This window comes from Simochromis diagramma, unplaced genomic scaffold, assembly GCF_900408965.1.
Source record: "Simochromis diagramma unplaced genomic scaffold, fSimDia1.1 OVJJ01000487.1, whole genome shotgun sequence".
Classification (NCBI taxonomy): domain Eukaryota; kingdom Metazoa; phylum Chordata; class Actinopteri; order Cichliformes; family Cichlidae; genus Simochromis; species Simochromis diagramma.
The window spans coordinates 3,448,054-3,475,785 of record NW_024387305.1 but is presented as its reverse complement, the minus strand read 5'-3'; the positions used below and the strand labels follow the sequence as shown (position 1 = coordinate 3,475,785).

The 27,732-nt window shown below is 42.4% G+C and overlaps 1 protein-coding gene across 4 annotated transcripts; it reads right to left on the bottom strand.

Annotated features, from left to right (window-relative positions):
* Positions 1-27,669, bottom strand: ldb1b (LIM-domain binding 1b). 4 transcript variants are annotated; one of them, XM_040004606.1, is made up of 12 exons: positions 27,551-27,669; positions 21,761-21,926; positions 8,305-8,407; positions 6,825-6,869; positions 6,511-6,586; positions 6,320-6,422; positions 6,068-6,240; positions 4,653-4,775; positions 4,487-4,570; positions 3,218-3,341; positions 2,977-3,125; positions 1-2,220 (listed from the first exon to the last, which is right to left on the bottom strand). In XM_040004606.1, exons 2-12 carry the CDS (start codon positions 21,786-21,788, stop codon positions 1,990-1,992), a joined length of 1,239 nt encoding a protein of 412 aa, XP_039860540.1. In that variant the 5' UTR covers positions 21,789-21,926; positions 27,551-27,669; the 3' UTR covers positions 1-1,989. The 4 variants fall into 4 exon arrangements, with proteins under 4 accessions (XP_039860540.1, XP_039860539.1, XP_039860538.1 ...); XM_040004605.1 differs by lacking the exon at positions 27,551-27,669 and having other exon boundaries at positions 21,761-22,240; XM_040004604.1 differs by lacking the exons at positions 21,761-21,926; positions 27,551-27,669 and adding an exon at positions 14,022-16,710.
* Positions 27,670-27,732: the final 63 nt, after the last annotated feature.

Below are 27,732 nucleotides of genomic sequence, written 5' to 3'. Positions count from 1 at the left end.
TTTTTAAAGTGAAAATGTATCTTTTTATTGGTACCATACATTAATTATCAAGGGCAGAAACTAACCAAATCAAAAAAATATATATCAAACAATGATTTTCCTACAGGGTCTGGAGAAGGTACAAGTCACCATTCAAACTCAGTCATAACTGCTGCTGGATTCAACAGTAACAAAATGGAAATGTACAAAACAATGACAGAGCTTCAGCTGTTCATTTATTAGACTTTACAGACTCAGCATTGCTACCAAATATGCAGACTGAACTCAATGTGAGGCTGGTTTAAGAAGATGTGTATGATTCTGGTTATGAATACAAATAAAGACAATTTAGACAGAAAACTTCTTAAAACAAAAAATCTGTTTAGCCAGTGACGAAACATGAAAGTCACCGGATAACTAAAGTTCAGCGAGCACATTCACTTGACATCAAGTTGTAATACACAAAATTGTGAATGTTAAGTGAAAAAAAAAAAAAATCACTTTCTGTATAGATGAATACATGACTGAATTTCTGAATAAATTAAAGAAAATAAACAGTAAAACCATCTCTCTATGGTGGCATTGTACCCCCAGGGGGAGTTGTAATTTACATTTTTAAAAAAGAGGGAGGAGGAAAGAGAGCAGGTGGGAAGGTAGAGGGGACGGGTTCATGAATTTTCTCCTTTTTCCTATTTTTGTTTCTTTACATTAGATTGGGATGGCTTTAGGTAAATCTAAGTAAGAATACATTTTATTACAGTCAGACAGAACTTTGCTACTACCTTAAATATACAAGCACAAATACACAAAAATTCAAATCTCAAAAGGAAAAAAAAAAAAAAAAAAAAAAGGAACAAAAAGACAAAATAAAAACATCCACACTAAAGTATTTCTCTTTTATAAACATAAAAGATAAAAACAATATATTTTAGAGGGGGAAGGGATAAAAGTCCTGTGTTGCTCCTTGGTCTGTAGCTTTTTCAGTATTGGTAGAAAATAAAAAAGTAACAATTGAAATGAAGGCGTTTAATACAAATTAAAAAACATTCTAGGGAAATATATACTGTATAAAAACTCTTAAAATGTGTAACTGTGTGTGTGTGTGTGTGTGTGTGTGTAAGACTGTGCATGTGTGTGTGTTGTCAATGTTCTGTTTGAAAGACTGCATTCACTGTAGTCTAATCAGAGATATTTGGGCACTAGGGGGACTCAAAATCCTTCAATCATTATGTGTGGTTGTGTGTGTGCGCGCACGCGTCTGTGTGTTTGATGTTTCCCTAGTGCCACATTTCACCTCTCTTATTAGTGTGTTCATTTCAAATGGTTTTACATACCGATTCTAAATCCTGGTCCATCTGCTTCAGCAAAGCCACCATTAAACTCACGCTGCTGCTTTTCTCTTCTCAAAACTTTCACAAACACACACTCGCACGCATGCAAGCGCACACCCACACACACACACACTCTATTAACAAACGTTATGGGCGACCCGCACATCAGCAGAGCAGACCAGAATCCAGAGGCATGTTTAGCGTAGGAGTGGACGAGTCGTCCCTAAGCGACTCGCCACCATCTTGAAGCCCGACTGCCACCTTCCCCTCCACCCCACCTGTTCCTACATGTGAACTTCAGTATGGATACTTTAGCGTGCACAGTTCTCCCCTGGACTAAATCATCACTCGTGCTACCCGGTTGCCATCCAAAACTGAAAATTGGCAAGAGCAGATGGGACTTTTTGTCTATGAAATGACGAAAAGGGAGCGAGAGGTGGGACACAGTGCCTAATTATCAGGAAGTCACCGCAATAATCGAAGTTGTGAAACTTCCTCCAGCTCGGCAAAACAGTCCGAGCCCCCTCGGGCTACCTGTGCTTGAATCTGAGCGCTACAGTGGTGTTTGGATTGGAGAGCAGATGATGGACTGTTACTGTTGCAGTCATGGCTATTGAGGTGGGGTGGGGGCCTAGGAGTGACAGGGAGGGGTTAGGTTGAGGATGCGGGGCTCTGGGCTCTACTGTGATGCCTGTGAGGTGGGGTTGTCGCTCTTGCTCTCCTGGCTGGAAGGAGCCTTGTTGTTCCAAGGCGAGTTGGAGCCCAGCGCCGGAGAGTTGTTGAAGCTGTCCTCGTCATCTATGCCATTGGCAGCGTCGAACTGTGTGTTCTCCAGCCGTGTGATCAGGCGCTCATCCTCGTCGCCGAACTCCCCTCCCATCAGAGTGGGCTCTCCCACCACCATCACATCCTACGGAGTTACAAAACAGCACAACAATCAGACCACATGAATATCTTAGAACAGATGGCATACGATTTTATATCATACAAGCGATGCATTTAGTGCCTCTGAATCCCCCCCTGTAAAGCCACCTCTCATTTGCACCTGCTGTAGTTTTGGCAGGAACTTTGACCAACCAGCTGTTGATAATAAAGATGTATTTACTGTTAAAACACTTGCTCTGACCTGATTACAGTCAAGCAACATCTAAAATGTTAATTCCAAAAGTAATGGCTATAGACTAATGACAACAACTGAATTTAAAGAAAATGAATACATTTTCTACCATGAAAATGAAAGTATGGAACTCACCCAAAAGTCATAGCACAGTGCTTTTATTTTCCTGGGTTGCTATTAGTAACTTTTCCCGGCTATATTAAAAATGCATTAAATGGCACAAGTTTATCTTACAGTTAAACAAAACAAGAATGAACCCTGATGAGGTGTTTGCAAAAACATGAGAGGGTTTAAAAGTGACATTTGTACTTCTACTAGCTCAGTCAGTAACAAGACGTTTCAACTGTGTTTTAGTTAGGGTTAGGATTACAGAATCTGAGTCAGTCCTCATATTTTTGTACACAGAATGACTTTGGTTTATTGAGTCCCGCTTTTTTGTTGCCACGATTATCTGAACTCTCCTTAGCAAATCCATGGAGCAGTTTATCAAAGAGCAAAATGATAATGTGTGCTCAAATGATCGACACTAGATGGCACCAGAGCACTCACCGGAACTTGGCTGGACAGTGGGAAGCCACTACCAGGGCTCTTCTTTTTGTTGTTGTTGTTATTGTTAGTTCCTCCTCCTCCGCTGATTGTGCTGCCGCCTGACATCCTACGCTTCCGCCGTTTGTTAGGGGCTTGTCTTGATGGCTCAGCTACAGATAAGGAATAAAGAGAGAAAGTTACACATCCAGTTACCACATATCAACGTGTCTGCGTGTCCTATCTAATCATGCGGTTCACCTACCAGGTGGTGCCACCATCCTCTGCCATTTCTGGAACAGACAGGTCTTGAGGCAGTCTCTGGGGCTGAGGCTGTAGGTCTTGTGTCTGGACATCAGCTCCTGCATGGGCTCCAGAATCACACACAGCTAGAGGAAGGAACAGAGAGATGCCACAGGTTAGTGATTACCCATTTTTCAAGGTAATTAGAGATGCTCCGCTTGATTTATTACCAGCATTATCAGCTGGTGTTCAGCATTATTAGCATCACTGGTTGACTTGAAAGTTTGAGATCAGACAATGCGATGGGATAAAACATCAAGCAAAACAATTTGTTATCACTTCGCGGCAACGTTAGAGTGGCTTAATCACTACAGAGGCATCTAAAGCTCATGTTCCAATCAATTTTCACATGGATGTGAGGTGGTGCTGCGTGCTGTGTTTAAAATGAGAGGCACGCCAGATGCAGAAAAACAAACAGCCTGCTAGTATCCAACTGGGCCTGTTTGTCAAGCATACAAGAACATTTAAAGCATTACTGTTCTGCAAGGGGATGTCACCAATAACTAAAGAGGCAGTATTTTTCTCATGTCTCACACACAAAATTTAATAAACGGCTGTGATTATTTGCACAGTCGGGTAGAGGATGAAGAGCCTTTTTTTTAAAAGCAAATGGGGAAATAGCTGTTGAATGAAATGTAAATTATGCAGACATAGATGCTGGTAAAATGATGCCAAGATGACGACTTATAATATCCCCTTAAAGTTTTAAAGGTTCCTGTCAACAAGCAGCAGCTTCACGCTTGTAAAACAAGAGATTCAAGCAAAGCACTGCTCTCCAGAGACACTACTAGTCAAAAACGCTCTACATACAGGGTCAGTTTTTAGTAATAAACCATTTCAACCATTCTTGTATCTTTACTGTACATGAACACAATGTGCTTATGTTGGTTGTCACCCCACAGGATCTGTAAAGCGTCCAAAAATAAAGTCTCCAGTTTGTACACACCTTGACTACAAGCTATATATTCATTTATAAACCAGAAGGTAATCATTCAAAGTGCTTTAAAAGAAGGAACTGCTCTGAACAGTCTTCTCACTCTACTCAGTGATGCTGTATATAACATATGCTGCTGTTTGGCAGGTTACTCAATGTCCCTAATTAACTGTTTAACATCCTGTAAAGTTTTCAGAGATGGAAATGTTTTCTTACGAAATTACATCTGGACCACGATCAAGACACAAGGAAAGAACATTTTTCCAAATCCAAATGTTGCACATGTACTGTACTCACTCGGAGGTAGTTGAGGGTGGAGTTCGACAGGCCACATCTTGTTATGTTTTTGGACAGCTGGTCCAGCATCTGAGAGTCTTGGGCCTGGAACATATGGAAAGGAGATTAGAAAGCTAGCAAACAGCGTGTGGGGGTGTGGGTTCCTACTTCCTCTGCATTCACTCACATGCATGGCCAGTATACTACGAGGAATGAGTTCACGGTGTTGTCGGATACTGAAGTGCCACGTCTTTATCCTCATCATGTCGTCAAACATGAACTCCAGGTACAAGCGTCCTTCTACACACACCTGCAGAAGATCAGAGAACTGGAGTTAGTACACAACCGAAGAGAGACGAATAGAATCTATGCAGGAGTGGGTACATGTTTACACATTTAAAGATTACAGTGTTTTTTGCAGCAGGGAATTCATTAAGAAATTTTTCGAAAATACTTTTTTAAATAATTCTTGTTATACAGAATATCAGATTCTCACTACACGAGTAAAACAAATCCCTACGTTGTCTGCAGAAAAGGACAATGATATGAGCCGACTTCATGATCAACAAAGCTGCATGTTGCCTTCCATTTTTGGGACAGTAATTATACTCAAAATAAGACTGGAGAGAGGTGGAAAGAAAAGGTCACATCTATCATCAATGCAATGTCAACCGAGTTAATAATCACTTGCGGAGAGCCTGGGACAGAGATTCTGTGCACGACAGAATGCACGAAACACTCATAAAATCTGATTAAAACGGCAACTAACCACGTCCTTAATGCTGTGGTAGCATGCAGGTAACTCGAGGAGACGACCAGTTTTTGATCTGCACAATCTGTTTTATTATTTTTTATTTTATTTCTAAACTTATGTATCTGTATGTTAATAAGAGGAAATATTCCTGATACGTTTATTTCAGGGACACGGCTCTAAACCCAGATGCTCCAATCTGCTGTTTGTAATGGACAGCCAATCAGATGAAAAGTGCCTTAAAGTGAGAGAGAAGCTAAATTTACATCTTATTGAGTATTAGGGCCAAATTAAGAAAAGAAACATGTTGATCACTTTGAGAATAAAGTTGAAATTTCGAGATTAAAGATGAGAAATAGTCAAAATGTGGCGATTACAGTTATTGTTTCAAGGCAGATTTCTATACCCTTTCCAAAATGCCTTATTTAGATGAGTTGGTGAAACAAATTGATCAGCTGTCTTGTGATACAGCATACATCCACTTTATTGGATGAGGGTGGAACTATTGATATCCTTGCATCTGTCCACTGCCAGCCATTACATTTTGTGCAAATCCACTCTTCCGAGTGTTTTTTTTTTCCTTCTGCAGCTGCAGCTTCCTGCACCACCTTTTTGACGTCTACGTGCCAAAAGAGAAATTGTTTCCTTCCTTTTTACTAAAGTTAATTATGAAGATTCCACCGACTCCATTTTTCTTGAAACAACTTTAATCTCCATATTTCAACTTTTGTCTCGAAATAGAATTACTCTGATGGACATAGACAGAAATTTCATCTTTAAATATCAGTTTTTAGAAGTACCAGCTGTATTTGTCCCCAATACCTCCACAGACATCCCCTGCACATACACACCTGTGTGAACATGGGTTTTCCATTCTGTGTGACCATAGTGCACTGATCACAGTCGAGGGAGACAAAGTTATTGTGGAAGGACTCCTTGGGATGTTTCAGTACATAGTAGAGCTCAGTGGCACCGCCCTCAAATATACTCCGGAAGTACCTCGGGATTAACGTCCGGCCAATTGCTGTAAGAAGAAATCGGAATCTGAAAAATCTGATTCTGAAAATCTGAATCTGATTTGTGTCATTCAAACAGCTCCCTACTGTAACGTTTGGGTCCATCTTCCAGACAGAAAGTAATGGTCAGCATGGCATCGTCCTCAAAGAACTCTGTAGTAAATGCATCCCACCACAGGTTGTCGCACTCCTACGTTGTAGAGAGGAGAAAGTTATCCATTAAACACCTTTTTGGGGGCGTTTAGCGTCCATGTATGTGGCTGTGTATGCACACAAACCTCTGTCCAGTTCTGTAGTCGTTTGTTGAGCTCATATATTCTGTAGTCTGTCTGGTTGCCATATGGTGTGTGCCTCCTGGAAGAAACAAATTGAAAAGAACACAAAAGCTGACAGTCATCAAAATGCAGTAGGGTTACAGCTCTCATAGACTCTTTAGATTTAGCAGGGTTTAACCCAGTTAAGGCTTACAGTCTTACTGCAAGATCTCTAGGCAATTAAGAGAAGGAAAAAAAAAATCTCACAATCTTATCTGTATTTGTATTACTACGGTTTTTAAACCTGCCTGGAATAATGGGAAACAATGTAGTCTTACCCTATTCCTGGCTCCAGGTATGTGGGAGGGTACATTGGAGTGGGGCTGTAGAGAAACAGGAGACAGAGACATTATTACATTCAGCTATAGTGCTAATATGCTCTCCTCAAGGAGCTAGTCTGCCTTTACAACCCCGGGACATGAGCCAAACATGGCAAAAATTGGATGAGACGGTAAATATCAATTCTCAAATGCACAGACACAATCAACAACTGCAGCAGATTCATTTATTTATTTATTGCAAAATGACAACGGGTGGAAAAACAACCAAAATTTAAAAAAAACAACTATATTCTCCAACTTTACTGAGCTACACAATTCAATGCAATTTTTTGGCTGTAAATTTTCACCTCATACAGCAGTTAACGGTTTAAACATTGCTCACAGTAGCTCAGCAGGTAATTGCCTTTATAATTCGTGGCGTAAACGATGAATGAATAACATTTTTCTACTCTGGATTAAAGCAGTACTGATGCAAATGTTCACTCAATGACAGAAGATCAGCGGGGCCCCCTTTACTTAAATACAAGGAATAAACCTTCATATATTAAAGGTGTTTTACCAGTGCGTGGTAATATTGTACAACGTATGCAACACTTTGAAAAACGGCTTATATTTAGGATCTGATACTGGAAGGTAGCATCACTCAGTTATTACATTATTATGCCAATAGATGATCTCAAGGCTTGATGCTTTTTTAAAGCGTAATGCATTCAATTATTAATTGAGGTTTGCATGTTCTCCCAATCCCTGTGTGCGTTCTCTCTGAGTACTCCGGCTTCCTCCCAGAGACCAAAGACACGAATGTTACAGTAATTGGAGAGACTAAATTGGCCATAGATGGGGACGTGAGTGTGTCATTTCTCTGTGTTGCTATGTGATTGACCATTTCAGCTGGGATAGGCTGTGCCCCCTCGCCCGTAAGTGCCATAAGTAACTAATAAAAATGGACGGATTAAATAAATATTGAACTAAAATTTCCCAGGAAAATTCACGCTTCATGCCAGCTTCACTCTAATATAACACACTCTTGCAACACTGATGTGCTCACAGTCACACCTACTGCATGTGCTCATCTCTCTACACACTTTGAAATGAATGTGCAAGCATTGAGTGGCTACACTGATCCCTCACAAAACGTGGGAAAACAGACTGAGGAGGATTTCTATCTGTTGGTTTGATTTTAAATTAAAGGCTTAAAGTAATTACGCAAAGATACAAGATTTCCTTCGCCGTGTTTGTAGAGCGGAGCTGAGACAGCTAAAGTGAGGATAATGCTACTTAAGTTGATAACTTGTAAGGTTATTGTAAACGCACTGCAAAAACTTTGTGACAACAGTTTGAATGCACAGAAGCATTTGAAAAACATTTGACAGCTAACAGAAAACATACTTTAAAAACAACACAGTTGGCCCCATAAGCAGTCAGCTAGACTAATTTTTGGCAAGCTTTACAAACACAGCACAGAAATGAAACTCACCCCACGTCTCTGTCCAGCATGGTGCCGGGGTGGAAAGGGGGGAAAGTGCTACCGTTGGGGGGCTCCTTGGGGGAGTACAGCTTGAACGACTTGGAGGAACAGCCTGGAATAGAAGTGACGTATATATTTGTAATATATATTATTATATTTAACTTATGGCAGATGAAAACTTGTGACCTGACGGAGAACATGACGTGTGTATAGTAAGTATGCCAAATTTAGACACAAAAGATAAAGATAAAAAATTTATTAACTGAAAAAAAAAAGTAAACTTTTCAATATCGATAAAGCTGAGGTTATGGGAAAAAAAACAACAAAACCAAAGATGATGATGTCGAACAGGGCTGTACGAATCTGTAATACTGAGATTGAAAAGATGCAAAGGCCCACGATACGGCATCAGATCTTGCCTTACCTACTTGAAGCATGCTAGTATGGTAAAGTTGTCAGGTTTAAAGATTATATGGCTAAAAACTGAAGCGGCGATACATAAATACATAGTTTCTTTTTTGGTCCATGATCCAATCATGATTGAATAACTGGACCTGTGCTAAAAATTGGGTTTTTTTTGAAAACCAAAGTAAAAAGTGGAGAACTGTTACACCTCTGATGCCTAATCAGCCTGAAATAACCAGTATGGTCCAGTTTTAACTGCACTCATTCCATGGTCTTCCCTGAATGGCTCATTTTTGGGGCATTAAAATATAAAACAACACAATGGAAGAAGCCTCATGCAGCACTACCATAGAAACTGATGCCTTACCATGAAGTACTAAACAGTAAGTCAGAAGGAACCCCAAACACAAGAGAAAACATACTGATGACACTGACACACACACATAAAGATCCAGTCCCTGTTCTACTCTAATTGCCTGGCTCTCTTATAAAGGCCATCCAGGCGTGGCGGCCTCTGGGTCACGACCTCTGCGTCACCATGGTGAAGCCCCACCTCCTTCATATCTCTCTGTGGTGTCTCTGCATATTAAACATATTTATGTCACTGTATGTCTGAAGGAAAGATATAACCAAAGAGGGGGACTTGTCTCAGAGGAAAGTTTGTTATGAAATGAGAACACAGTGACGCAAGATGTATAGTAAACAGTTAAACCAGTAAAAAGTACTAGTTACACTTCATAACACATATCTGCAGACACACTGTGGTGAGGTGGGCAGACAGAAGCTGCCTAACCTTTAAAGTCACACACATTAGGATGTTGTTCCTATAAATCACTAATCTATGCATCCTTATGAAATCCAGTCTAGTGAAAGGAGGAATTGCATTCAAATATGTTGTGAATAACAGCAGCGATCACAGCTTTTACAGACCCAGAGGTAAATTAATAAAAAAGTTTTCCGTAAAGAGTATAGAGCCATAAAACATTTCCATCTTTCTAAAAAGTTAAAAAGAAAAGGCAATAAAACACTCATCTATTTGAAACCCTGGCTTCAAATCGAGTTAAAAACAAGCTGTTTACTATGTGCAACACTATGCTATGGGCTGGATGCACCACCAGAAGACTGATAAATAAATAAATAATCGATTCTTTGTGTGTCCATTAGTTGTTGAGAGCTCCATTAGCTCCTCTCCTCTCCCGTTAGCGGTTAATGACAGGCAGTCACAATCACATCAGCTGGACTCCACTTCCTCCACTGGGAATCGTGTTCCTCTCTTTTACAAGCACACAGTACACAATGTCGACAGAAACATACACATTAAACATACACACATCTGCTTGTGGACAGAAACTTTTAGAGCAGATCATCTGTCAAACTGGCACGGATGCCAAAAAACACTCAACTATTGACTTTTCTTCATGCTCAGCCGCCAAAAATCCACCCAATATCACAACATCAAGTCTCCTCTAAATGGGGATATAACCTGTCGTGGTTGTGCACTCCTGCCACTCAAGACTGCCACCATGATTGGTACAAGGGACAAGATAAGGGACAAGTATCCAAACGGAATTTGTGAGCCGGATAAACCTGAACCACATTGTTAAACTTTGAACGTAAAGTGACACCGGTTTAGGTTATTTCGGCATCTATGCTTCATAAATTTAACTGCTAAAGAAGATTGGATGTAGAGTTGCTACAAAGGCAATTAGAATGGCACCAAGCTAGCATATAGTTGCTAGCTAGGCTAAATTTATTACGGGACTCGCGCGATCTTAACAACAAAACGCCAAACAATAATAATCTGAAAAGCAATACATTTATGTGAACAAACAAGACACAATACATAATCCCGATCCCCTCAACCACAGCGACGGTGACTGTGTACAACACTGCCTCGTAGGCCTGCGGGGTAGGCTAACGTCAGCTAGCCAGAAAACTGTTTGTAACCAGTTAGCTGGTTTTAGCCTTCCTGCTAACGCCTTAGCGTTAAATCCCTTCGCAACGAAAAAGCACTCAAAAAGAGGAGCAATTACACCGGCGGCAGTTCCTACACCAACTGTAAACGCTAAAAAAGCTAAACGTTAGAGTCGAGTAGTGTGTTTGGGGGAAAGGCGACCCTTTACCTGCAAAGAAGTCCAATCAGAAAATTGATGTTTACAGATCCGTGCTGATAGACCGTGTGTACGCTCCGTGCGTAAAAACGGATAGGCCCGCTGGACGGCGGTTGGCTGGACGCAACGTACCCACACAATACGTCCCTTTGAATTGGATCAATAAAAAAATCTCCTCCAAACGGAATAAGGCCTAAATTGCGGGAGTCGGTCGGTTATGTTTTGTCCCGCATGAGGCCTTGTCAGTGGGCTGAAGCCTGCTGTGGGTTTACATATGGACCCCGATGAGCCCTTTGTTCACGGGAGGACATGAACAATAGCTGTAGGCCCTCCTCCTCCTCTCCCTCTGCAATGCATTTGCTCCTCTCTCCTCTGCCCAGCACCGCCAGCCGCCCTCTCCCACTTCTGCTCCTCCTCCCCCCACTAATGCACAACTGCACATAAAGGTTGTCTGGTAAGCATTTTTCCCTTCCTCCTCCCTGCATCCCATATCCCTTCCTTGTAACTGACACAGATGAGAATTGTCCTAATGCAACTCAGTGGAGATGAGCGTGGAGACAAAGATCATGCTGACTGCAAAGTGGCTGTCATGTTTACCTAATTAGTGAACATAGGCTTGCTGCAATCAGCTTGAGCTGAGGCAGTGACAACCAAGACCCTGGGCCCAAGCAGGATGCAAACGTGATGCACATACATTTGCAGTGGAGCAGTCCCATTGGTCAAAAGTACACCAAGATCTTATAAATTTACACTTAAAGACAGCAGAATAAGTTTGTCAGTTAATTCTGCCTTTCAGTTTGTATGCTGAACTGCCCAAGGTGGACGAGTAAATCCCTTAACATCAGGAATCTCTACCCTCTTTTCCTCTCTGAGTCTGCGCGCACACACGCACAGATCCACGCACACACACAAAGCACTAAGCCAAAAGGAGAATCCCACAGGCTTCTAAATCTGCTTAAATCGCCTCAAATAATAATCAGATATTCAGATCACAGCCAGCAGAGATCTCACCCATATGTCCAAAGTTGTGATATAAAAAGAACAAGCAGTATTAGGACAGCAATTTTTCCATATTTATGCAAGCGTCATATCTAACACGCAAACTGTTTGATCTACAGCATCTAACCCCAAAGGACAGAAAAGACAGATTATCCCATATCGAGGATGTAAAGTAGTTTCCTTTCACCCACTAAAGAACTTTCCCTTCCTGCTGCACTCTTTAGGTTGTTACAGCCACCAGCACGAACACGGTTCTCATTAATACACCACCCATGCACACTGGGAGTGAAAACAATGTTTCATAAATGATTTATTCATAAATTAAGCCGCTGTTGCGAGCTGCTCAGTAAACAGGTCTTCACAGAGGGAGTGAGACTAAACACTGGTGCTGATCAGTAATATGACATTATTGCAACATTATAATAACATTTATCATCAGCGTCGTTATTATTATTATTATCATCATCATTATTAATATTATATTCATCTTCACCTTTTAACTGCAGTATAGATAACACATATAAATGACTGGAAATATATACACCAAAGCGGACATGAGTAGAAATGTGATTTTTTTTTAAGTTTATTTTTACACATTTTGGTATGCAGAACAATTTAAACTTCAAGCATCAGTTAAACAAGTTATTTCAGTAAGTTATGACTTGCTGCCTTTGTCTGATATTTAAAATCCCATTTGTTGTTCTGATGGTGTAATATTTTATCCTGAACCAGACTTGCACTGGGGTGTATTTGCAGTGGTATGCAGTTTGTGTGCCCGTATACATGTTGCTCCATGATTCTTTATTACATTGTACACATGATATAAATACATGATAGTTTTAATGCAATAATCTAATTCTCAGTTACTTATAAGTCATTTAAATGTGTGCAGTAGATATAAGTAAAGATGCAATTTTTGCACATTTTTTTAAACATTATTCTCACATTTTCATCCAGATTTTATTTTTACTATTATTACTATGTTATATTTTTTTAATTCATGCAGGCATTTTGATACACTGAATCTAGGTGTAATACATTTTATTGTATTTTTATTTTTATGCTTTTTTCCATTTATACATTTAAAATACTTGTATATGTTTTTCAAGTGATGGATCTGTTTGTTGGACATCTATCCCGCCGGGATCTGCTGCTCTTATATGCCCAAAATGAAGACAGCAACTCAAATATGAACCTCTTTGTAGACTCTGATGTATGAAATCCAGAGTATGGTGAAGTGCACTGTCTCCCAGAGCCAGGCATGTAGAGAGGATAAGCCTCTATAAGGCCTGTCTCTCACCCGACCAGCAACAAAGATGCCCGGGCTGACTTTATGTATATTGGTTTGACCATGGTAAGCCTGTGACATGAGCTCTTCACAGCTCACGAGGCTGCTGTCAGTCCTTTGGCAGCATCTTTGTGTGTCTAGTACCAGGGGGAGGTGTAGTCTGTTGTAGCTAAGAGTGTCTGTTGTGGGTGACTTATGTGGATTTGCCTATCTTACATTGGCTGGCCCCTGTCACTATGGCAACATGAGCAATCATTGCTGACACAACCAGAGAGAGAGGCTAAGAAACATCCATGGAAATGGACACACAAGGGTTAATCCTGTGTGTGTGTGTGTGTGTGTCTCCCCAAGCTCACCCATTGAAATGGTACATGACGGGGTTAATCCCCAGTGCGTGTGTGCGTGGTGGGGTGATGGAGAGGAGGTGGGGGTGGGAGGTGTGTCAGGATAAGGCTTGAAGGGCTTACACACACCATCTCCTTTGCTCTCAGGCATAGGGACAGCCTTATCTTCAACCAGCACCCCAACCAGTGAGGCACACGGGTACACTCACACAGATCTGCCCAACCCTCACTTCGTCAGCTTGCCTCATTTTCCTGCAGTTAAACATTCACACCTAAAGCCATAAAGCCATGTATAATAAGTGCTCAAAGCGGGCACACATGGTGTTTTCACTAAGCCTACACTTTAAACCCACAAGTGCAACCTGTTTAAATTGACCTTTGTTAAAGTCAATAAAAAGAGAGTAAGAGACTGAACTTGTACAGCATTTTGGTATAAATATGCTGTACTAGTTCTTGCTTTTAAATAAAAGACAAATCAGAAATTCTTCTTTTCGACCGTTTTGTTTGACCTCAGAGGTTTTTGTTACCTCGTCAGCTGTGAGAAAGGCAAAAAGGAAAAGGTCAGCAAGACAGACTTACCTCCTTCAGACTCTAGCTGTTCTGACATCGCCATTTTGTCACCTACAAATGCACTTTCACAGCTACACACTGATCTAACTCAGAGCCTGAGTCTGTGTTTTCATGCCTCTCCCACTCTCTGATATCTTCCATGTCCAGACTGTCAGGCTCAGGGGCACGAGGAGGGGGAAGGAGGATGCCTACAGTCTGTGTGTGTGTGTGTGTCTGCCTCGCATGTGCATGTGTGTGCGTGCATGCTATCGTGCACATGTGCAAATGTGTGCAATGTGCCACTTCCACTTACTAGTCCACAGGAAACTCAACTGCACATGCATCTGCCAGAGTTCTGATAAGAACCATTCCCGCCAGCCTCCCTTCAGCACAATCCTAAGCACTGATCTCAGGACAGTTTTGTGTCGGTTTGACTGCAGAAAAAGCCCTGACCGAGCTGATCCCAGCTCAAAGATGAGTTCCAACTGGAGAATGAGTGACATCAGTTAAGTGCTGTTTTTTCCGTTTTTCCCCCAAACAGGAATGAAAACAGAACCACTCCTCTTTTCATAGATAGCATTCACTGCATTTCTTTCCCAAAGCTAAAAGCATGCCTACTGTTTCTCGACTTTTCCCACTTCACAATATTAAATAAGTACTTTAGACACATCAGTGGCACACACTGTCCACACGGAAGCTAGCTACATGTCTCTGGGGCTCGTTTCACTGGTGTCTGCCTGCCAGATTTGATACATTTGGCAGCTCAGGCCTCTTTACTCCTTTATTGGATCAGATGGGGGGGGACAGAGATCTCTCTGTCTGATTCAGCTCTGATAAAAGATCCAAAAGACAAGCTGCCACTTTTTGGAGGAATGAGCTCTAACAGTGGCCAGCTTTAGATCAAAGAGACTGTGAGCCAGAAGAGCTGCAGACACTTAACTGACGCAGAACTTCAGCTGTAGTTATTTTAATGGACTCAAGGTTTAGGGTTAAAGCAAAATGTCTTATCTCAACAGAGAAACGTACAACAGAAGAAAGTAGCATTCACATTAATTAGCAGCATGGTGGCTCACAGCAAGAGGATTTCTTTGTGGAGTTCAAATGATCTCCCTCAGCCTGGGAAGGTTTTCTCTAGTTACTTCTGCCACTGAACAGCATCCCATCTGGGCCCAGGACACGCTCACAGAAGAGATTCCTAATCTCGAGAGTTGTACTTAGTTATTACATGAGGGCAAAGTTGGACAATATGACAATAATGTGAGATTAATAGCAGTCTACTGTCAGAGAGTTTTTGCCACACTGTTATAGTGTGCCGTTGCTTTAGTGGGAAAAAAGTGTATCTTGTGCAATATACACTGCTCAGACAGTTTGTTGGGCACACCTTGCTAGTACTAGGTTGGACCCCCTTTTCCCTTCAGAACTGCTTCAATTCTTTATGGCACAGATTCAACAAGGTGCTGGAAACATTCCTCTGAGATTTTGGTCCGTATTGATATGATAACACATTTGCTGCACGTCCATAATGTGAATCTCCTGTTGCACCACATCCCAAAAGTGCTCTGTTGGATTTAGATTCTATGACTGTGGAGCACATTAGAGTACAGTGAACTCATTGTTATGATCAAGAAACCACTATAAGATGATTTGACTTTGTGACATGGGATGATATCCTACTGGGAGCTGCGATCAGAAGATGGGTAGACTGTGGTCATAAAGGGATGGAGATGGTAGGCTGTGGCATTTAAACAATGCTCAGCTGCTAGTAAGGGGAACAAAGTGTGCCAAGAAAATATGTCCCACATATTACACCACCAGTAGCAGTCTGAATTGTTGGTAAAAAGGCAGGGTGGATCCATGCTTTCATGTTGCTTGTTGTTGCAGCAGAAACGGAGGCAATGTTTTTCCAATCTTGTATTGTCCAATTTTGGTCTGATTTGTCCAAATCAAAGCCTCAGATTTCCTATTCTCATCTGACAGGAATGGGTTTTCTGCTGCTGTAGCTCACCTGCTTCAAAGTTTGGCATGTTGTGCATTCAGTGATACTCTTTGTCATTCTTTGGTTGTAATAAGCAACTATTTGAGTTACTGTTGCATTCATATCAGCTTGAACCCTTCTGTCCATTCTCCTAATATTTATCAGGGCATTTTTGCCCAGAGAACTGCTGCTTACTGAATATGTTTAATGTTTGGAGGATTTTTTTTAACATCAGTTCAAGATAATACAAACATCAGGTTCTGCTTCTATATCACCTGGTCAAAGATGTGCACAGGTAGCCTCACTCTAGAATTTTAATCACAAAACAGCTTTACTATATCTTGTTGGGTGTTTTTGTAATCTTTCGTTACATGAACAACCACTGGAATCAAAAGTTAGAAATAACTCTTTAAAGATAAGTAATTTTGACTTATGTATTTAAATCACAGGAGACCCCAAAAACAGGGTGTGTGTGTGTACGTGCGTGTACAGAAAAGCAATGTAGGTAATAACAATCAGGGATAGAAGTTGAAACCCCTTACATTTAAGAACCAGTATCAAATGGTCTTATTTATAAGAATTTTATCCCTCCAACCTCATGTAATACTAATACTGCTGAGTTTGTCAGCTAGTCTGTGCAAAACAGTGATATTAAACTAATTTCAGTGGTGCTTAAGTCCCAACTGGGTCTTATTTTTCTCCCTCTGTGTTCAGATTTAGATAATAAAAAAGATATTGTAAAGCTCAAAGCTTGAGTAAGCTTATTTTATCCATTCAGAAAATTATTTAATTAAAAAAAAATGTATAATAGGATTAATATTAATAAATTATTAATTTCTCTCTCTATTAAATCATAGATGATGTTAACGTCCCCTGTCCAAAATAATGAAGCTTAACACAGGGACTATTGATATTTTGTTCGGAAAAATAAATAGTTTTTAAATACTATAAGTAATTTTTTTTTAGTGGGGACTTTTACTTTGAAAGGACTTGACTGCTTTTACTTAAACGATCTGAATCTCTTGCACCCTACAGCTCAACTGTCAGACGGGAAATTGTTATTGATGCGTCTCATTTGCAAGAGAAAACAAAAGTGCGACAATCAAAACAAGCGACACTGAATATAAATGGATCTGCTGCTGCTCAGCAGAGATCCATCACTCATTCATCTGCTTTACAGTCAGGAGAAATCACTGTGGAAAATTCGGACTGACCTACAATCTGCAGCTTGTCCTTTGATAGCAGCGCCCTCTCGTGGCCACAGTGAGCCAGTGTCTTTGTTTTCATGCTGCCCTACAGTTTTTTTTTTTTTCTCACTCACTGGGTGAATTCCCTACTCAGGATCTTTTTGGCAGGCAAACACAGACACACTGCAACCTGGGAAGTTCAGCGGCAAGTGCGTCACATGTTATAACAGGCCAAGAGGTGAAGGGATTAAATCAGGAAAAGGCTCAGCCGTGAGCCAGTTTGGCATTGAAATATATTATATGAGTGTGTTACTTTAAGTGTCAAAAGAATCATGCATGTGCTGTAGTAACTTAATGATCTATATTATTATCCATCATCTTCACTGTTGCACTCCCCCCCCCCCCAACACCGCCACCCCCTTTTCTCCCTGGCATTTTGCAGGTAGCTTAGATTTAAGTGTGTGTGTGACAGATGTGCGTGAGGGTGTGTGTGGCGGCGGCTGGTGTCAGCTGGCAGCTGTGTGAGTGGAGATGACAGTGCCCTGATGCTGCGTTCTCTGTTCTCTGGGAGCCATTTTGTCTGTCTCTGATCTCAGAGTCAGGTCTGCCCCCCCCACCCCACACACCCTCAGCCAATCACGTCACCGCTCAGCCTTGCAGAAAACATAGAAACACAGTCTGATCTCTCTCTCTCACTCTGTCTCACCCACTCCATCTCCCTCCCTCTCCTACAGTGTTCATCTCCTACTTGCTTCTCTTTTCTTGGCTCTTCTGCACTCTGCCCCCCCCCCCCCCCCCCCCCCCCCATCACCTCTTCTCCCTCCTTTCTCCTGCTTCCTCCTCCTCCTCCTCTTCCTCCCTTAATCCACATCTTTCCTCGGTGTCTGCTCACTCCCTCTCTCTTCCCCTCTGTCACACCCTCCTCCTCCTCTCCAGGCTCTCTTGTTGTGCAACCCGTTTTTAAACAGCTCAGCCTTTGTGCGTTTTTGTCTGTTGCCATTTCAGCCAGAGCTGCAGTCTTTACTCATTTTCCTCCAATCAGGGACACCATGTGACTCTCTGCATGAGAGGGCACAGTCCCTTCCCCCTTCTCTCTCTCTCTCTCTCTCTCTCTCTCTCTCTCTGTCGCTCTCTCTCCTTCTCTTTCCCTTTCCCCGTCTCCCTCCTTACTCCTCCCCACCGCTTCCCCCACTCTAGCCAGTCAGCCAGCCAACATACGCTAGCAATCAGAGGAGTCAAAGAAAAAGAGGGAGTGAGGGGAGGGTGAGAGGGGAAAGAAGGATGAAGGTATATACACAGTGCAGACTGAAACTGTGTGGGAGAGGGGAGACAGGGGAGGTATGGGGGGGAGATGTCACAGAGGTGAGGGGGGCACAGAGTAGTGTGGATTTTACTGTAAGGTCAGTGTAGAATAGTATGAAGTCATCTAATTGATCTCCAAGCAGAAAACACAATAACCATTGAGTAAAGTTATTCCCTCACACACTTCGGCCCACTGTTTATGTCATCCACATGTCAGGACACATGCTGTGTGTGTGCATCCAGACGCACACACACACACACACTCACGTACAAACTGTGAGCCCACACAAGAAGGGGGAGGATCCTTGTGCGTTGAACACGGCTCAGGAATGTAAACAACAGAGAACAAGACGAAAGCAACCGAAAGCAACCGAAAGGCAGAAATTATATAGTTTCACATTTTACATGCTGTTGTATTTAGTCAGCCTTCACAGAGTCTCTGATCGTGTTTTAATTATATAAAGAGGGTGGCAACTTAAGCGTGTAAATTAACTAGCGTCACTTTAGGGTCAAGCTTTGGGTTCATTTGAAGTTGACTTGAATGAATGGAAGTGATTGTTCCGTTTTAGGAGGCAGTGTTTACATTGGTTTTCAGTTACCTCATGTTGTGTATACATGTGTATCTGTGTGAGTGACTGAAGCTGTATTAATCACACGTATTCTTTAAGGTCACCAGATGTGCATGAGAAAGTAAGATTGCACAGTTGTGTTGTCTTTTTAAAGTTTGGGTTTTGCGAAATATGTGTCGACATCTATGAAGCCAGGAGCTGAAAAGTGAAAGATGTCACCAGACAAGAAGCTACTTTGTCAATAATATTTTTTTTAAGTGAGAAAAAAAAAAGAAAAATGAGGAGAAAATGAAAAAGAGAATACAAAAGAAAACAGAAAAAAAAAGCCAAAAGCAAAAAGGGGAACACCAGAGAGAACAATATGAGAGCAAAAGTGGAGCGCAGAAGAGTGCAGTCATACGTCTTTTTGGAAATTTCCATGACCACGTTGATTAAGTATGCAATCTGACCACAAGATAGCTAAGGCCCGGTTCTAAACAAATGCTCTCGCCTCTGCTGTGCAGGCTTGTTTAACGGCTGAGGTGGCAGCGTTTGCCTTTGTAACACGGAGCGCTGCGCAGAGATTGAAAACACATGATTGAACACACACACACACACACACAGGCGAAAACTCTGATGCACCATATTCCCTGTACCATTGTGCGCTCCAGACAAATTGTTATCTGGTGCGTCTAGAGAGTTTGCCCTTGCTGATACCAAATCTGTCTGCCAACATGTTTCTATACTATCCAGCTTTCTGATCCGTCATCCTCGGTCGTGTCTCTTCCTATTCATCTGTCTACAAGCTGCAACTGTACAAGCCAAGACGAGCTGACATTGTCTCTCAGTTTGCTTCTCCGAAACTTTCCGCCTTTAAAATAATCTGCAATGCTAAAGAGTTTCCAGACCGCAAAACATGGGACCAGTTAGTGCTCCATCTCTCTAATGACTAAAGTCGAGACTGGCACCAGGGAAATACGATACTTGATGAGTGGTTGGCTAAATTTCTTTATCCACATCCCGGCTGTTTGAGGGTTGACCACTGTGGCCGCTGTGGCCTGGTAGGCAGGAGAAGAGAGGAGGCCACGTCAGGGTTATGCAGCACCCTACACGCACATAAATACACACAGCAGCTCACAACTTTATCACACTTCCTTCCTCCTCTCCTGCTGCTGAGAATTATACAGCAGCAGATTCTAAGAGCATCTATCATGATTATGAATACATTCGCAGCTATAGGATTATATTTCATGTCCTACACATCCTATCAGGAGTGCTACATAAATCGCTGTAACACTTAATAATATATTGCCTGAGGCTGAGCAGTGCAGGGTTTATTTCTAGACCTTTATTTCTCTTGTTCTTTCCACCTCTGCCTGATTAAAGTCAATAAAACCAGAAGAATTATCTGTTTGCTGTCAGGCGTCCCACACCTAAACACAACTGTTTGGGGACTGCGGGGAGTTCCTCAGAAGTCGCACGCCTCTCAATATGGTGGCCTAATATGACGGATATTACTCCCTCCAGGTCGCTCTCCGTGGCTCTGTTCCCAGAAGCCCTGTAGCCGATACTCAACTTCAACCAATTTTAATAAAATGGTGACATACAACAGTCGGACTGCGGGGCTGTTTTGTTATCATGGCGCAAAATGAAAACGGCCTATGAAGCTACGACTGTGGCGATATGACTGACACTTCTTCAACCCCAAAGACAGATATTTAACATGAATGAAGAAGCCTCAGATGTCACAGAAAACAGCAGCGAACAGAGAGAGGTGCAAGTAATTGTGTTAGAGTAAGATCAGCGTCTGCCCTTCTCCCACTCGACCGTGCACTTGCTGACCTCGTTTTGTGAACTTAAAGAGAACTTCTAGGTAAAAAGCTCCCTAACAAGGCTATTATACATCCATGCTTTGTTTAAGGAACAAGACTTGAATCTTTAAAAATCACGTCCCACAGATGTAGCAGGGCACTTTCTTCCCCACTTTGATATCAGTGATAAAAACTGCTTCTGTACCTGCAAGAGGAGCATCCCCTCATCTCCCTCTTCACATATCCTAAACAGCATACTCCTGTGTGAGCTACGAAACATCAAGCATTCATTAATAACTCTTCTGTGAAAAGAGGAGCAAAATCAATCATGCAAGCCTTTGATTCATGCCACTGATCTTTGCCCTTTAAATGTCACACTTTGATCCCTTTTTTCCCTCCTCTCTTCTTTTCCGCTACCTCCGCTGTCAGATTTCCACTTTGGATGAGAGAGTAACTTATAAAGGACTCTGCTGTTAACCTGGGCCATTAGTCAGAAAGCATCAGCATCATTAGCAACAGCAGAAACAGCAAGAACAACAACTGGTGGAGGAAGAGGAAGAAGTTGCATTAGCGGTGCCACTGCAACAACTTCATGCACAGATGTGCGCGCCGCAAGCAAATATCTTCAGCGTTTCATCTTGAAACTAAAAGAGTGCGATGATAAGAAGAATGCATGTTTGCTGCATATATCCTAGTATTTTCTTTGCACTTCATCAGCCATCGCAGAGGGTGACCTCCCATGAGCCTTTGCAAACAGAGCCCTAGGGCCTCGGGGCACCTCTTTCCCCATCTCTCTGCCCCAGTTGGTCACGCCACAGCAGCCGCTGCACTCACCAACCAAAATACAACAACAACAACCAGAAAAAGTCAGCGGCTGGCAACAGCAGCAGAGGCAGCAGCGGCAGGGCTGTCGTTAAAGACAACCATCACCACGGCAGCTACTTACCGGGACACGCGCAGCCGCCCACGGACATCTTCTCACATGTCTGGTGTGAATCCGATCAGAATGATGGTGGTGGTGGCTCTGTTATCCCTGCTCTCTTCCTCTCCTTTTCTCTCTCCTCGTTCTCACCAGTCACTGCTGCCGCCACTGAGGCTGCTCACATGAGCGTCTGTTATCCCCACGGTTCACACACACAGACACATACACACACATATACACACCGCCAGGGAGCAGAGAGAGAGAGAAGAGGGAGTGAGTGAGTGAGGGAGGGAGGGAGTGAGTGAGTGACGGCGAGGGAGGAAAAGAGAAAAGAGAGAAAGAGGGGAAGAAAAGGTTAAAAAAAAGAGCACACACAAACACACACACACACACACACACACACACACAAAGGATCAGATTCTCTCAGTTGTAGCTGTACACTGTGAATCACACTGCGAGTGTGTGTCCAAGTGTGTAAGTGAGTGCGTGTTATCGAGTGAGGAGAATACTGCTCCTGCCTCTGCTCTGCCCTCACCCTCATCAGCCCTGCAAATTACAGCTCAGGTGGGAGGAGAGAGGGAGTAAGAGAGAAAGAGAGAGGGAGGGAATGAGCGGCTGAGTGCTAGAGAGAGAGAGAGCGAGAGAGTGTGTGTGTGTGTGCGAATGTGTGTGTGAGCGAGCAAGCGAGTAAGCTAGGGCGAGAGAGAGAGTGGACTGTCAAAGTGACCTGAGAGGCAGATTTGAGAGAATAACAACCATGTGATGTGGGTCCCTTTTTTCCCTCCTTTAAATATGTAGAGACTGTTTTTTTCCCTTTTTTTTTACTGCTGCTGCTACAATGACACACACACAGACACACAGACACACACAAACAGACACACGTGAGCACACACACGTAGAGAAGTGAAGCTTTAAATGATCCTCAGGAAATCTGGCTGTGTGTGTGTGTGTGTGTGTGTGTGTGTGTGTGTGTGTGTGTGTGTGTGTGTGTGTGTGTGTGTGTGTGTGTGTGTGCACGCTGCAGCTGTCTGAGTGGCTTGTTACCATCCGGAGAAGGTCTGCTACGGGCAGGGGGAGGGAAACGGGTGAGGAAAAAGGGAGGAGGATGCAACTAACATGCCTCCTCTCTCTCGCCCTCTCTCTCGCCTCCCTTTCTCACCCATCCGCTCTCTCGCTCCGTTAGTCTTCCTGTCTGCAGTATGTCACACAGTGTTGCTCTCTCGCTTCACTCATCTTCCTGTCTACTCGGCCATTTATCTCTCCTGCCCTTCCCTCCCCCCTCGCTGTCTCTCTCTCTCAGTCCTTATTACTCTTTCTTCCATTCTACCTTTCCCTCCCACTGCCTCCATCTCGCCCTAATCTTCCCTCCATCACTATGTCATTTCTCTTTCTCGGTCAGATGCTCAAGTTTGTGTCAGGAGGAGAGAGTAGTTAGGCCCACATTAAAAGCGACATGACACCTGACCGCTTAAGGACACATCAGGTACTATCCTACTCTAATTGCCAAAATAAATAAATAAAAGACAGGACTCTGACAGCGAGTTGTTGCGATTAACAAGTATTTTTTCCTCTCTGCCAAAGAACTATTAAGCTACATCACTGAGCCATGTAGTTATACATGAGCTCTGCAGTTTATCCTGAGTGCACTTCCCTGCTACTCCAAAATACTCAGTTTGTAACTAAATGCGTATTAATCCACAGCTGACAATAGTTCCCAACAAATGCATGTCTGCTTTTGATCAAAGCCCCAGAACCCAGTAATTTGAGGAAAATCACATTACCTCTTTTTTGTAAGTTTAGATATATATTATACCTAAACAATTTAACTTGGAACAAATTGGCTTTGTGGCTGAGTGCCACCGACATGGATGGTTGTGGTCTTTTCCTGGCATTTGATATCTTGTAAACTTGTGGTCCGTAACCAGGGTGCTATTTCAATGCTGAAAAGGTGCCAAAAACTCCAGTTCCTTGTATGACCACTTGAGGCTGGCTCCTGAATCAGGTCTGATCCCACAGACTTGCATGTTCAGCCTTTCGGCACAAATAAGTTTGCAGCCTGGCACATAAAATATTATTAGTGGCAGGTCTGCTTTGATGTAGATGCAAACATAGGCCGCTACAGTTAATGGAGGTCTGCTACACTTCACCTCAGCTAATCTAAATCACTGAAATGGACTTCTCAAGTGTGGGTGTTGCCGCCTTTTGGAGCACTTTAAGGCAAATGCAATTATAAGACAAATTAATTGTACTAACAGGATGTCCAAGAAATCTGTGCTCGGGTTTGACATGTGAAGTTCTGTCACTGTATTTATAAGTTACTTACCACTAATTAGCAGTTAGCTGTTTTTATGCAGCTTATTAGTTCATAACTTAAGACTTGCAAGTTGGAAGCTTAGGAGCTTAGAAGCTTATATGCAAATTAACCATTTGCTTCCACACTAAGTCACCCAGCTCTGGTTGCTACTGTAGAATTTAGTTACCCAAATTTATCTTTATTTCCATATTCATAATTTTTTGCAGTTATTTTCTCGTAAAATACTGGTAAAATCTTTCTTGTTCACCTTAGAAATAAAATAAACGCCTACTCACCAATCAGCTACACTGCTAAACCAATTATAATATGGTGCTGCAAAAGCAGCTCTGCCCATCAGAATATGTGGAGTTTTCCTGTGATGTCTGACACCTGGCAGCAACTTTGGGTGCTGGGTTGGTCTTGTTCTGGTGCATCCCAAAGATGCTCATTTGGATCGGGATCTGGGCCGGTTTGACGGTCGGATCAAAACATAGGGGCTTTTTATTGTGTTCTTTATTGTGAGGGCAAGGTCTCTGAGTAGAACACTGCATCGTAACAAGACAATCAATGTTGTTCACTTCACCTGTCAGTGCTTTTAATGGTTGTGGCTGAGCAGTGTATAAATTGTGCTTATTCAGGGATTTTAGCCATTAGAAAGGTCATGACCCCCACTGACATCCTAAGACTGAATACAACACATTCTGCACATACGCACATTCCTGAGATGTCTAATTATAAACAAGAGCGTGCCGTTTCCCTCCAGAATGACATCACAGAGTTTTTTGTTAAATCTGGTTCTCTCTTTACATGCAACACAAGTCTGCGTAGATTGCCTCCCCCACATATTCCTACTTGCCTTTTTTAAGACACTTGCTCTTTGTCCCCCCTCCCTCTCTTCCTCACCCTCTGTCTCATTAGGCAGCATCTCATTTTGAGGAGGAGAGCGTTAAGCCAATCAGAGAGGGGAAGAAAGAGCAGAGGAAGGAGGGAGAAGGAGAGAGGGAAAGACGGCGAGGTTGCAGAAGGAAGAGGGCAGAGATGGAGTGAGTGAGAGAGGTGGTGAGAGAGAATGAGAGAGAGACACACGAAGGAAAAGAGAGGGAGATGGATGGAGGGAGAGAGGGAAAGAGGGAGGGTGAAAGAATAAATAGCTCTGGCGCACTCGTCCCCCATTACCCCGGGAGGGCACTGTCGCCATGGCAATGTGGCAGAAAAAGGATAGCACAAGCATGATGAGCTTCTACACACGCAATTTTATAAATGAAAACTGTGATTCACACATGTATCTGCCCACATTAACAGTTTCATGGAGACATATTTGACAAGTTCATACTTTCAAATGGGTGCGGGCAGAAAACACGCCGTCTTAAACTCTACAACAATCATTTATACACAGGCATGCACACGCATTAACAATTTGCCAGTTTGCAGATAGTCAAAGCCTGCATAACAGAGAAATAACCGAGACAAAGGAAGCCGTGGAGGGAGATTACAGCATAAAAGACAGGCAGTCAACACAAAACAAGAAGGTGAAGAAAAGGCACCGGAGAAGAAAATAATAAAGGAGAACTAGAAAGCAGTTTTTTAAATACCTAATCAAGTATCACCGTTGCCTGCTGTGTTGCCTTACAATAGACTTTATTGGATTATGATGCGCATTTCCTTTAACTTGTTTTTTTCTTCTTACCCCCTTTTTTCTCACTAATCTATAAAACACTTCAGTAAACCCAGCATTAACTGATTATTTTGGCTCCACTTGGGGAAAGACAAATACAATATTGACAAATTATCACTTCAATAACTTGTTATAGCTAATGCATCAGCAAGCAGTTGCCAATTTATGCACCCAGAAGATGCAAAGCAGCACTAATGCTCATTTGAAATGTTTTTTTGTTTGTGTGTTTGTTTGTTTGTTTTTGTCCACCTGATGAATGCTAGCTTAATATTTACTCATTTTTTGCTCCTCCGTGATGCCCGACAGCTCTTGAGGGAAGTTTCTCTAGGCGGTCAACATTTTGCTGACTCTGTGTGTGGTGCACAGCAGGTAGCATACAGCAGGTATATCAGGAATTCCAAAGCTGACACCAGAACAGGAACAAAACTGATGAAGTTGCCAGAAATGCTCCTGTGATGGTGATTTTCACAGCCCCACGACTGAAATAACAGGTTGTTAATCTTCATCCCCTCATAAATCCAACATACAGATTTATGGTTTCATACTCTCCCACATCAGCACTATACTTAGGTTTATTTCTGTTTCACTCTCTGGATTTACATAAAAACTTTAGGTTTGTTTAGTGAAGTTCTAAATAATTCTATGCACAATTGGTTTAGACTTGTACTGCTCTGCTTGTATATATGTTGAGTTCTTCCTCAATAAGTCAACTTATTAACTGACCTACTTAACAGGCCCACTTGTACTTGGGCACTCAAAGGCCTTCATACAGCAAGTCTCATTCACCCATTTGTGCAAGCGCTTTTTTTCTATAGAAGTGCTTTTTATCTAGCATTCACACATATTCACACTCTGATGAAAGCAGTATCTTGCCCAAGGATATTTCGGCACGCAGACTGGAGCAGCCAGGAATCGAGCTTAGTTCCTATTAGAAGATAACCTGGACTACCTCCTCAGCTACAGCCACCCCTAAACAAAAAACTAAAATTGCCCGTTCTTTTTCAAATATAGATTAAAGAGTGTGTTACAGCAACAGTTTCTTATTTGTGTCGACAGTGTCGCATTACTTAAAAAGTATTAAAAATGTTATTGGAATAAGTTTAACAGTAGCTGATGTCAGTATGCTGCTAACATACTCGTGTAAAGCTGATGCAATGTTTGCCATCTTAGAAAATGCTCTAGTAGATTTTGACTTGTTCTGCTTTACCTCACAGGATATAGCCCATCAAACATTAATATACCAAGTCCTACTGAACCTCTATCATGTCTCTGCGACCCTCTGTGACCTGGATTAAACACGCCACACGCTTAGGTGCTGCCAGGTTTGACTATAATCAGTATGTGCGCAGCAGCAAAGACAAAAGTTCATTTCCCAGGTCATTAGTCATGCCTGTTAGAAACAAGCCTGTTGCAATACTTTAATAATGTAGGAACCAGCAAATTAGCAGCTACAGAAGCACTGCTGAAAAATTTTGCTCTAGAGAGTAAAACAAATCACCTAAAGTCAGTAGACTGAAGTTAAAAATGGCTTTAGTGCCACTCTCATGCCTTTGTTGCTGCATAGTTATCTGTTAAAGTTGTTTGGAAGGCAAATGTGGTGGTTAATTAGCTCAAGAAATCTTGTGTGCATCCAGCCTGAGGGCAAAGCAGAGAATGAAAGAGGCTGTTCTGAGCGAGCCAGCCGTCTGTAAACTCTTATGTAAGGCAGAAACTGCATCCTGTTTCTCTCAGCTACATTATTGATGTAGGTTTCTGTTACCATGCCGAGTGTGTTTGTATGCATACGTGCACGGAAACATGTGCACCTGTAAGTCACTATCTCTCGGATACCTCTGGATAGTCTCACCTCTGCTGATCTGCAGAAAGGGTGGTCTCCCCCAGCTGAGGTCTTGTCACTCTCCCTCCTCCCCTTTCCACCTCTCCGCATGCTCTCCTGTTCTTTCTTCACCTCCTTTCGTCTTCTGTATTAATGTAAGTCCCCTCGCACCACCTCCCCCTCCTTCTCTTTCTCTCTCAGGCCTTCATTTC